Source organism: Lottia gigantea (genome assembly GCF_000327385.1).
Source record: "Lottia gigantea unplaced genomic scaffold LOTGIsca_6, whole genome shotgun sequence".
In the NCBI taxonomy this organism is placed as follows: domain Eukaryota; kingdom Metazoa; phylum Mollusca; class Gastropoda; family Lottiidae; genus Lottia; species Lottia gigantea.
The window spans coordinates 4,176,876-4,189,269 of NW_008710049.1; the positions used below are offsets into that span (position 1 = coordinate 4,176,876).

The window sequence follows — 12,394 nt, forward strand, 5'->3', positions numbered from 1 at the left end:
CTGATGACGTTATTAGTTAACTTCCGGGTCAATCCACATTCAGTATTTGACCGTTTGAACGAGAAATTCTCTGTCTGTTTTCGACAATTAAAAACAATAATGTAGGATTTTAGCAAGAACAGCCACGGGATGTAAGTATTGAATATCCCTAGTAAATATCTGCAAAACGGTCCCAGCAAAATCGCATACGGATAGGGCGTAGCAGCCGAAACAAGTTGGCGATCAATTCTGATCGAGAATTTTGAGTGGGTCGGAGCGCTGTGAAATGAGGTCAAGCAAATTAGTGAAATATTTACAGCGATTGAGGTTAATAATCATCATATTTTCGTCTGTGTATATCTCGAGATGCTTTGAAGACACCATATTCATATCTCTATGAGCTATTTTGATCAGAATTTGGTCTGAAAATATGATCGTTGAAGTCAATTAATAAAAAGGAAAGACAACTCTTTCTTGACTAATTGCTAATGAGAATAAGCTCTTTAGACAACCTGCTATTAATTAGGCCTAATTCAGACGAAAGTTCAATTGCATAGACTAATTAGCTATTTGTTACTGAAAGTTATGCAATATGTCTGACCATTTCTTTTTTTATAAGCAGGTGCCCTTTGTGGAATAGACAAGTTTAAGGCCATTGACACAGTTTGACAGGTGTTGCATTTTTCACTATTTTCAGTCATTTGTGGTCCATTTATGTAAATATGATCTTGTGAAAAAAGAGAGAAGGGGGCTAAGGTGCACTAAATGAATTCACTAAATGACATGTTTTTATAAGATTTCATTTATTGGTCTGGTTTAATTTTAATAGCAACTATATTTTTTACCTAGGAACTCTAGTTATCTGGATTTGTTTGAAATATATTGAAAGCACAGTAAAAATGTATATCATTTTTAAGAAAGATATTACAAAATCATATTATATAACAGTGAATGAAATCAATTATGCGCTTTTATGTATGGTGGGATATTCAGTCATATGACAGTTATTCACCACATTGTAATTGTATGTGTAAGCTTAATGAATGAACAGTTTAGACATGAAAAACAGTTTTGAGCAATAAAAAGAAAACATCAGACTCACTTGCAATTGCAGAGTGACATTAAAAGATTAGGAATATGTGAATACCATTTATGCTGCCACAGTTGTAATTATGGTTAAGAAATAAAAATTTTGTTCTGGGACTCAAAAACTAAAGAGGTAAGATCTCAAGGATAGTAAGTCTACTACCAGAGTAATCAGTCTAACCAATTGCCATTGTGTACTTAAATATCAAAAAGTCATCTCAATAGTTTCCACCTTGAAGGCTGTCTGTAATAAACACATACGTATTATGCCATTCAATGCGCCATAATGATATAGCAAGGAAAAGGAAATGGAAACCTGATTTGTCATTTTGTGATGATATAGTTCAGAGTTCAAATTCAAACACCCTTTTGACATGACAAAAATTTGAAGTACCAATTTATTTGTTTCCTGCTTATATTTATATTTAACCTAAATTTATTGATTCCCGAGTTAGTGTGTATATCACATTGTTTATTTCTTCTATTTTCAAATCTGAGGTCATCATTAAGTCTTATTTCGATTGATTTTCAAACAATGATTCAGAATTCAGGATTGTTTCAGCAGCAGCAAATGTTATTCTAGGATATGTGTAAGCTTATATGACGTAAATATATTATTTAAAAATAAATCTTATAAGTACTGTAATAATAATAATTGGATATTGAAATTGAAGACAGTCTTGAGTAAGACATTGAGTGTCAGTTGAAGAGCAGAGAAGTCATTTGATTGTGTGTCTAACATTAACAGGTATTCAAGATCTAGCATTTTAATCTTCTGGGTATGGTAGTATCGACATTGTGTCATATTGGTACCTCCATAATTGCGATAAGTGTTTATTAAAGTGTCTTGTGGACAAAAAAACCAACTAGGTAATGTATGGTACTAATCTGGTTTGTTTTAATATCGGGTTTTCCAGAATTTTATTCACAGGAAATAGTATGATTGTCTAGTAAATGGGTATAACGTGAGCTTATTTAAGCTTTTGTTTATGTTATCTCTAAGGTTGTAGGCTTCAACAGGTTAAGTTTTTAAATATGAATATTACGTGTTTCAAAGTTAGCTTTTTGGACAACCAGTCAGATAAAAAGATGACAAACACAGCCTCAGCAGCATGGCATCAGGTGTTCCTGAGGACCCGACATTGCCCTGCTATTGTGAACTATTATAAGGTGAACTATTAAAATCAATGAAAGGTAAAACAGGCATATTTTTGCTACATTGAACTAAAATATAACAGTTTACTCAAGTGGTATGAAATGGATAAGCTTTTCTCAACTTTAAAATGGAGATACTGTAAGATGAATAAAGCTCTATTCACTTGATAATGGCTCATTAAACAAACTGAAAGCCAGATGCATGTCAGCAACAAAAGATTGTGCACAGATTTTTTTAAGGTTACTGTCAATTGAGCAGATGAAAAAAAAAACGCCTTTGAATAACAGTAAGGTGGAGATATGCTAGTCTTCTTTCAAAAGCACTTAATTTTGATATAATTTATGGCAGTTTTTTTTATCACTTATGACTTACATTTTATTTTATTCAAGTGAGATAAATTAGAGCCATAGATATGTAAGCTCAAAATCTACATTGTGCATGGACTGCTGTTTTAGAATGAAGTGTGTAAGAAAAAATTAAAAATGTCTTTTGTTCTGAATGTTAGTCATAAAACTTGAAAAAAACTGATGAAATATCTGAGTTTTAAAGTTACTTGATCTCTTCATCATTCTCGGAGAAAATGAATTTTAGGATTTCCAAATGTGTTGTAATAGTTTTTAATTTGTTTAGACCTGTTGTCATTCAATCTGGATTCCAAGGGTCTAAGTGAGCTAGGCATTTGGTTTAAAAGAAGTCTCTGTCTCCGACAAGGATATTGTCAGGGATTTTCCATTGAATTTTCTTTTACAATGCTTTCAAGGGAGAGTTATAATTCATTGACATTGACATTCATAAGACATTGTCAAATTCACTGAATTATGCTAATTAATGTATCCCATCACCAAAACAGATGTACAACCAATGAGATCAATTACAAAGATTTTAAGCAACTGTTCCAGGCCATATTTGGTCGAAGCTGTACATAGACAAAGAGGGAGTGGATGTATAGGCCTGTTTCAAAATTGATACATACCAGTTTTAAACAGTCTTAGTTAAAACATGCAAAACATTTAGTATTGAAGCTTTTCTGATGCATTATGCAACTGATGAAGGAGAAAGCATGTGTGAAAATTATTATTTAAGGCTAAGTCAAACTGTAAACAAATTGAAATTTTAGTATTAAGAGTGAAAATGTTTATTAAAGCACCTATCTATGTTGTTAGAAAGCACTATCCAAGCTCAAGATATCTACTGCATAAAACTAAGTGGATTTTTAAAATATCTACCAGTACTTAGAGGTTTGAACATTCAATTTGCATTGGTACCGGTAATCTACAATAAACATGTTGAATATTTTGGTGCAAGTAAGATTGAAACACATGCTTATGTATTAGAACACATTTTAGATTTGTCAATACCTGAATTGGGGTTCAAAACATGATGATAGCCCAGCATGAGCTCATAGATGAAAAAAAAAACATAGTATGAGTCATTAGAAAAGATAAGCCATGTTTTGGGACATAAGCCTGACTGAAAATATTAATTATGATGCAAATGATGCATATAAATATACAAAAACTAGAAACCCTCTAAATAAATAAGGAGAAATAGGGAGTATGAGTCATAAAGAAAAGATAAGCTCTATTTAGGGACATATACTAATATGGAAACTGAAACATGTTGTCCAATGTTGTCTTACGCTGTGCATTTTTCTGATAAAATGATTATATATTATAAATATTTCCTGTCATTACTTCATACATTATAAAAGAAACGTGTGTAAAGTCATTATACATATTTTGATTGTGGTTTGTGCTTGCAATATTCATCGTGAAGACATCTCACAAGATTATTTTGATTTTTCAAACTGTACATTAGGAACTTGCATTGCTCTTATTCATACTGTCACAATAAATAGATGTTATAAGGTGGGCTATTAGGAGTTTCGTTTCTCATGCTGTTTCCTTATGTTTGTAATATATTAAAGTAATATACAGGTATGCCATTATTGAAAACTGGTTTCAAACTACTATGTAATATCACTGTTCATCCACAATTTAGAGTACGGTACCTGTAACCTATGTCAAGTTTTTAATCCTGTATGTTGAAATTGCAGAACATGTTTTTTAAAAAAATGTTTTTATTAATGGTAGAGCTCTAGGATATGATTGTTTTAAGTGGAGAGAGTTTTAGAAAATATTTTTCAGATATATCTTTTTTCTGTGATTTGATGATTTTTATTGTTTAATATGTTTTCAGAGCTCAAGGATCTGGATCTAAAGAAAAGGAATAGTTTGTGGTAAAAGAAATGTGTTTGCTAACCTGTGGTACTGATAATAACTAAAGATGGTTGTGTACTCTATAGTAACTGTAGAAATTAACTGTCGTCTGTAGTATGGCAATGTTACGTAGTGTATTTGGAGGCTGTGTATCAGATCGGAGTTCTCGAGCTGAAGCCTACAGATCTGGAAAGTAAGTTGCATTTTCAAAAATACTTCATTGTCTATACTACCGTTTTTTTTGATTTTTGATTGAAAATTAACGAAGCTGAAGTCAGGATTGCTCACGTTCAAGTACAATGCAAAACATTAACACAAGCAGTTTTTTTTGTTGGTAGTCTAAGTTATCTTAGTAAGTTTGGCTTCTTGTATAATTTCAATTGCTCCTTATCTTATCTGTATATCTTTATTCAACTTAAGTAAACCATTTACACTAGTACTAGTAGTAGTTGGACAATTTCATGTTTTACTTCTAAATCTATGATTTGTGTGTTTCAGAATAAAATTTGGTGCTCCATTAAATATAGCTTTAAAAAATGGATATCTTCCATTACCTCTTATGGTAAGTTTCTGTTTGTTTAAGGGGAAGGATTTAGTGCAGCTGGTTTGAGCGTTAGAATTTGTCATCATGTGTTTTTACAAACAAATGGTGGTTTCGAGTTCTAATCTCTGTTTGCATGTGAAAGTTTGGTGACCTCAAATAAGTTATTATTAAATTTGAAAAATATTGGATATGGATAATCTGGTAAAGATCAAGGCCATAAGTTTGGTCCAAGACCAATTTGTAATATCAATTTGATAGGCAAGGTTTTTCATGACTTCTATTCTTGAAAAGGTTATGATTTGTAATAAATATTAAAGTAATTCATCATATTCTATATATATTATAGGAGATATTGGTATATATAGCAAGAGATGGGTGTACTACAGTAGATTTATTTCGTAGACCTGGTAACCCGAAAGATACAAGAATTATTGTCCAGCGACTGTCAGAAGGGAAACCAGTAGTTTATTCTGATTATAGTTTTTATACACTAGCTTCTGTAGTCAAGGTACATCTTTGTTTTTTGATTAAAAACAATACACATACACTGCAATACATGGAAAGCTATTTAGGCCTGATAAAAGGGTTATTCTGATTTGACAATAAGTATTGCCTCTGAAAGTCACTGACACAGGTCAGTCTGAAACTTCATGTATTAACTAGAGGAAGAACATGGCAAGGCTAATTTAGATACCATCAGATATCTTAATATTTTTTATCTACTTTTGCACCAATAATAAAGCTATGCACAAATTATACATTTTACCAGTCAAACACGGCCCAAGAGTATTCAACATAAGTAATCTGATCTGATATATATATCTATTATAGAAATTCCTGTTGAGATTACCAGGTGGTGTATTTGGTCCTGATGGAGAAGAAAGATTATTACAAGTTTTAACTCTAGGACATAGAACAGAACAATGTCAGGCTGTTCACGAGTAAGATTGCTCATTTCTATTTAATTCCTTCTTTGCAATTTTCATCTATAGATATAAATTATGGTAACCTTTCATTATTTTTTGCTGTAGAACTAGGTCATATTTGATTCAAATTTAGCATAAAAGTTTCTTTGTTGTCATTTGCTTATATTTTTGGTTTGAGTTTGTTTGGTACAGTTGTTAATGAATGTAGCTGGGCGTCTATATTTGAAGTATGATAACTTATTGGTTTAAGAATTAATCAATATTTTTTTTTAGTTAAATCTTCAATTCATGAAATTTTTCAGGTTTATTGAAACATTGAGTGAACCTCATCAACATTTGATAGCTTTATTATTTGGAACATGGTTTAGGATGGTGGACCATTCCGAGATTAACTTCATGTCTGTGGAAGCGTTGTCTAGGAGCTGTGCTGGAAGTGTATTCCACACTTGTGCTGCCGATCCAGGAAAGGTTGAGAAAGCGAGTCGTTTGATGCAGATTTTGATCGATAATTTTGGAGTAGAGAGTATGTTTGGACGTGAAAATATCCAATTTTTTACTGAAACCACTCATACAGGGATACATATTCGTGAACATTATCGATACCAGTATCAATATCCTTCTGAAGAACTTCTACCTCGTAAGTACTTAGTTATATTGCTCAGAATATTCTCTTGAGAGTGCTGTTTAGACAAACTTTACTGGACAATATTAGACCAAAAGACTCTTTTCCAATGATGAGTCTTGGAATTAGAATAAAATTATAAAGTTTATGCAGTCCATGAGGCAACAGTAGTATATGGCCTCTCATCGGTTCCAATCTAAAGTCTATTTTAGAACTTTTGGAAATCGCTTTGAGAAAAATCTGTTGCCTCTTAAAAAATTATATTCAATGACACCTTAACAAATACAGACTAACAGTCACTAAAGAGAGTATTCAGTAGAAACTAAACCATAAAATGTAAAACTAACCCATTGTTCCATCCCATGTATATTAAACTAACCCTTGTTGTATTCAGTTTTATTGAGTTCATTTTGTAGTTTAGTCAGCCCAAGAATAAACTCAATGAGAAACCAATGATACAAAATTAGCTGAATGAATATGAAATTTTGCCTCTTGAAAGTGATTCTTTTTGGGTTTATGAATTTTTGGCTTTGCTCCCATTTGAAATATATATGCTGAAGAAAAAGATGTAACATTAATCCAAATTGGTGTCTTTTAGAGTTTTTTCTTATCAGTCCTTGATGTTATTGTTGTTGGAAATTGTGTTTAGAGTGAACATATCCAGTACACCCACCTGACCCTTGACCTTTCTTTATGCTATCATCATTTCAATTCATTGAAACATGTGAAAATTTGACATCCAATTCAGAGCCAGATAAATTAGGGGAGGGCGCGTTAGTAATTTTATAGATTGAATAAGGAAATAACATTGTTTTGTTGATCCTTTTTTATACCCAACTTTATTATGTTATGTTATTATTATACAGACACAACTACTTGCTAAGTTAAGACGATTCACTGTTATTTGCAAAAAATGTCCTACTCCTCTTTATGCATGTCATTTTCATGTGACCTCAACCTATTTAAATTCAAACCATATCAAACTAACTCAATTCTTGAAAATATTAACCTGTTAGCTTAGCACCAATCATAATATCATGCACCCAAACTTCACCATCATTCACCACCATTGAATGGCCAAGTTTTACTAACCAAAAATTATTCCTTCAATAGTAGTACTTGAAATGTTTATATATCTGACTGCCACTCTAAACAGGTACCGGTAGTGTCTTCTCCCAAGATGTTTACCTGTTCTGTGTGGGTATATGAACATTTCTAGTACTACAGTAACCCCAAATTTCATGCAAAATACAGCAACAAAGGTTTCTTGTCTACAAAATCAGTTGGATGAATAATGTTATCACCCTTATCCATTGGCTTGTCTCAAAGGAATGTCATTCACTCAAATTGCTTTTATAGTTGGCAAAGATATTTGTGCAAATCTGTGATAGACTGAAATCTGTGTCCACTACATTTTCAGGCATTGTAAGTAATATTGAACATGATATAAGTAACTGTTTCCAGTTAATGGTTTCCATTACTATTTACAATATATATATTACATATTTCAAACATGATATGCGATATGTTATGGTTTGTCTAAGTCACTGATTTGCAAAACTCTCTTTGTCAGCTCCATTATACATGTTTAATCCACTGTTTGCTGATGTTGTATTTTGCCCGAAATAACCTGTTTCACTCACCTGAAATTATTTAACCCCCATAACCAATGTTGTGTTTAGTTTAAAGCATGTTGTTTTTGTTTGTTTGTTTGTTTGCATCTTGTTAGGTGGTGAATCTTTACGTTGGATTTATCAACATTTAGTCCAAGAATCGAAAAAATATGGTTTTACGGTAAAACCAGATGGTAAGATTCATTCTTATGACTAACATGCATGGTTTACCATATACTGATCTTTCAAATTCATACTAATCAAATTGTGGCACTGAACTTTCAATTTTCAAAACTAAACTGGGTTTATTCAGGGGGTTGAATAAATATTTTTATTTAAAATTTTGGGTGTAAATTCTATTCACCATGGATTTTTAAAGCTTTTTAGATTTTATAAAGACATGTTAGTTAATTAATTTCCCATCAAATTGGAAAATTTATGTTTTTCTTTCAAATAAAACAAATATAAAACTTAATAGAAAATTAGCAATAACAAGATGTAAAACTGTTTTATTTTATTATTAATTTATTTATTTATAGTTTTGAGTTCCACAGTTTTTGTGTATCTGTCACTATGTTATTAATTCACACCACACTGTAATAAAATTGACTGACCTCACTTCAGTGATATTTGTTGTTCAATATACATGTATTAGTACTAACATAGAAATTGGTATGGGAATTGGTATTTTTCGTTTTTGAGTATGTAATACTCCTATCCTAATTGAAATAACATTGATGGTTTTGATAATCAGTAGTTTATTTTTGTAGTGTAGTAAACAATATAAAGTTTACTAAAATTGGATGATGTAGAAATGCAAAAAGTTAGTACCACAATGACATCTCAGTGAATGTTCATTCTTTGGAACACCTTATGTCCCTCTGCAGCTTGATTTAGCAACTCAGTTCAAATTTCATTTATTTGACTGTATATTTTGCAGTGAAAACAGATTTCACTAACTTTATTTTAGTTTAAAAACTTCTTTTAGAGGTTTGTTCATCAAATATTTTGGCAAAATCAGCTCAACATCCAAGCTGTATTTGGAAACTTTTATTAAATTTTGGTACCGGGTGAAATTCCTTTGAAGATATTTTAGTAGTACTTTATGTGATTTTAAGATTTAAAATTTTTGGTAAGGGGCACCTGCACAAACTAAACTAAATACCTGTTTATATGTAATTTCTTGCAATAGACAATGTTTTTGTTTTAACAGATTACAGCTCCAGAGATGATTTAGGTCAACAAAATTGTCATGAGGATATGGGTCAGTCAATTTTACAGTTTTCCACCTTTAATTTCATTCATTTGTTATGAAATATCCTTGAAACATTTGTAATTATTTCAAGCAAAACTCCCAAATCATATTTGATGCGAATTTGAAATGATTAAATCAAGACTAAGAATCAAGATCCCAGAGTTCTGTATAAACATCCCATCTATAAGATTTGAATACTAAACTATAAAATGAAACAAATCAGTTGAACAGATCAATAACAGGTCTCTTTGTCAGTTAGTTATCAAAATACTGCTAGTAGAATATCTTCTCATGCTTCTTAGAAAATTTTATGATTCTCTTTATTGATAAGTGTGGCTTAGACTTCGATAAAATACTTTTCATAAATTGATTTTTGAAAAATAGGCTGATCATATTAGATTACATATAACCACAAGTAACTGCTGTAGACTAATTGAATTCTGCAGTCTTTATTATAGAAGATTTTAGCCTCTGCTTTGCTTAGATATTCTTGAAACAGCTTTAAACAAAGTATTGTTCTAAACATGGCTTAATGCTTTAAAGATATCAATCAAATTCTACTAGATAACAGATTATTTGAATATTTTTTGATTGTAGAATTTATAGAGATGACAAGAGTAGAAGGAGATGTCCATCAGGAACAAGAACATGATCATAGTGAAAGTCCCGAATTAGGATCACCTGATTCTGTACGCCATATTAATGTTTCCACATCTTCTGCCCAGGAAGATAACTCTAAGCTCAAAATAACTGTCACTACAGCTTCTGCTCCAGAAGTATGTTTAATGCCTTCACCTGAAGTTTCCAAGGTATGATCAAATTTTATCTGCCAGATACATCCAAACAAGAAGCGTCAAAACTGTGCTTAATTTTAGAATTTAAGAATTTATTTGCATTTATTGAAATTTTTTTCTAGGTGCACATTGGTCATTTGTTCCAATTAGATACCCATAACTTTACAAATTTTATTCACCATATATAAAAGATAAAGGTTTTTTTTGTATGTCCATTATTTAGAAATTTATTTTTTTGCTTGCGTTGGTTGAGAAAGCTCCTTTGGATTTTTACTTCATTTCCCTTTATTGACACTAATGCAGGTCAAAATTATTCGGGAATAATTAAGTGAACTGTGGTTCACAGAACATTCTGTTTTTTCCTATCTCAGCAGCTCTAAATTTTTTTTCAGAGACCAAAGTCTATGGAGAACAATTTAAATGACACTACAAAAACTTTTTATCAGAGTCGTAGTCTTAGTCGGTTTAATTCTGTTAAACGTAAACAGTTGGAGCGCTTACGTCAGCGATCCGATTGGTTCTTGGGACCTAATTATAAAGAAGTGCGTATTAATACAGATCATGAAGCAAGAGGGTCCAATTTAGAATCGGGCAATGCCGTTACTCGTGCATCATCAGAGGGAGCTGTTTTGGAAGTATTTTCTGATGCCGATAGTGTGTTTACAGATAACACGAGTCGCAGTGAGTCACCAGCATCAGAGCCAGTTCGTAGTTTTCTAGCGAGTCAAAATGTAGGTCGTGACATTATACATAGTGACACGTTAGCAGAAATGACAATGTCAGACATTGGACAAGTTGCTGACGTTAGTCACGACTCACGTGACATCACAGAACAAGATATGACAGAAACTGAAACCCGTTCATTTGTTGTTGAACATCACTATGGTAACACTGAAGCAGATTCCTAGCATCTCAATCAAGTTCTATTTAGAGACTAATTTTAATTGTTTCTAATGAAAGTTCTCCATGGCAACATGGCTTGCAGACAGATAATTGGGTGTCAAAGGTCAAGAAAAATTTCTCAAGAAGAATCAAGGAAGAATTTCTATGAATTTTTTTACTTTTTGAATTTTTTAAAGATGCACTTTTCCTGAAAAAAAAATTAAAGATTCTTGAACCACATATTTTAAGCAAAATTTTATTGTTTTTAATGAATTTTTCCAAAGATATCCATATTGTAAATTGTATTCCCCCTAATTGGTGTTTATCTATTTCTATATTGTTGTGTGTAAACACCCATTGAAGTCTTATATTGCGCAGTAACATTTAGATTTCTGCTTTCTTCTGCTTTGTAAAATTTGCTGTTTAGAATTTAAAAGATTTTGTTTTGTCAGTATAGATCGCAATGATAAATTTTATTAACTATACATTCTGAAATCTTGGAACTCATGTATAAAAAACATCTTCAGAGCTAAGTTTCTTTTAAAATTTCAGAACCTGATATTAAAGTTGATTTTTACCAAGCCTTGCTTCTCTAAAAATATTCATAATTAAGAATTTCTATTGTACTGTATGTACTGTCTAAATTTATTGTAAAATTCTTTAAGAAAAGCTGGTTCTGAGTCTGAAATATCTGTACTAATCCTTATTATGTAATGTACAAACTTGAATTGGATGCATAAAGTAATTATCTTATATGACCAGTAAAATGTTACATAATAACTGTTACCACAAATAGAAATATAAAAGTTTAATATAGATGTTTCAAGTATTAATATTTGTAATTAAGTTAACGTTTATGTTGTATGTCATTATCTAGCATAATCACTGCCAATTTCACTACATTCTGTATAACATTGTGTATGAGGTTCGGAAGAATGCAAGATTATTTCTTTGTTAACCCTATATCAGTAGGACATAACACTCCTGTTTCATCAACCCATTGAGATATATAGAAACTTAAGTATTCATTTAAAGAATCTCATTTTATTTCATTTCCTTTTTATGTTGAATGTGGGCTTTATTATCAGTATGGATCTAGATCATTAAAGTATCTGGGCCCCATTCCACAAAATTCTTGAGATCAATTTTGACATAAGAACAGTATTTTTGAATTTAAATTTTCTATACTTACGACAATTCTTATCATAAGATTTTTGTGGAATGGGGCCCAGAACCTTTAGAAAAATCTCTGTCAAGTTACTTCTGTATAAGCTTTATGAGCAATTATCATAAACTGGCCTTTGCTTTCAATGCTTAT

At 31.4% G+C, this 12,394-nt stretch overlaps 2 protein-coding genes across 2 annotated transcripts; both read left to right on the forward strand.

Moving 5' to 3' along the window:
- Positions 1-5,330: 5,330 nt before the first annotated feature.
- Positions 5,331-6,360, forward strand: LOTGIDRAFT_77392 (hypothetical protein; the record flags this gene model as incomplete). The annotated part of the gene is made up of 3 exons (XM_009063720.1): positions 5,331-5,492; positions 5,816-5,925; positions 6,213-6,360. Coding segments are annotated over 3 exons (420 nt in total), but the record flags the coding sequence as incomplete, so codon positions are not given.
- Positions 6,361-10,008: 3,648 nt separating this feature from the next.
- LOTGIDRAFT_154791 (hypothetical protein) lies at positions 10,009-11,102 on the forward strand (the record flags this gene model as incomplete). The annotated part of the gene is made up of 2 exons (XM_009063988.1): positions 10,009-10,209; positions 10,587-11,102. 2 exons carry the CDS (start codon positions 10,009-10,011, stop codon positions 11,100-11,102), a joined length of 717 nt encoding a protein of 238 aa, XP_009062236.1.
- Positions 11,103-12,394: the final 1,292 nt, after the last annotated feature.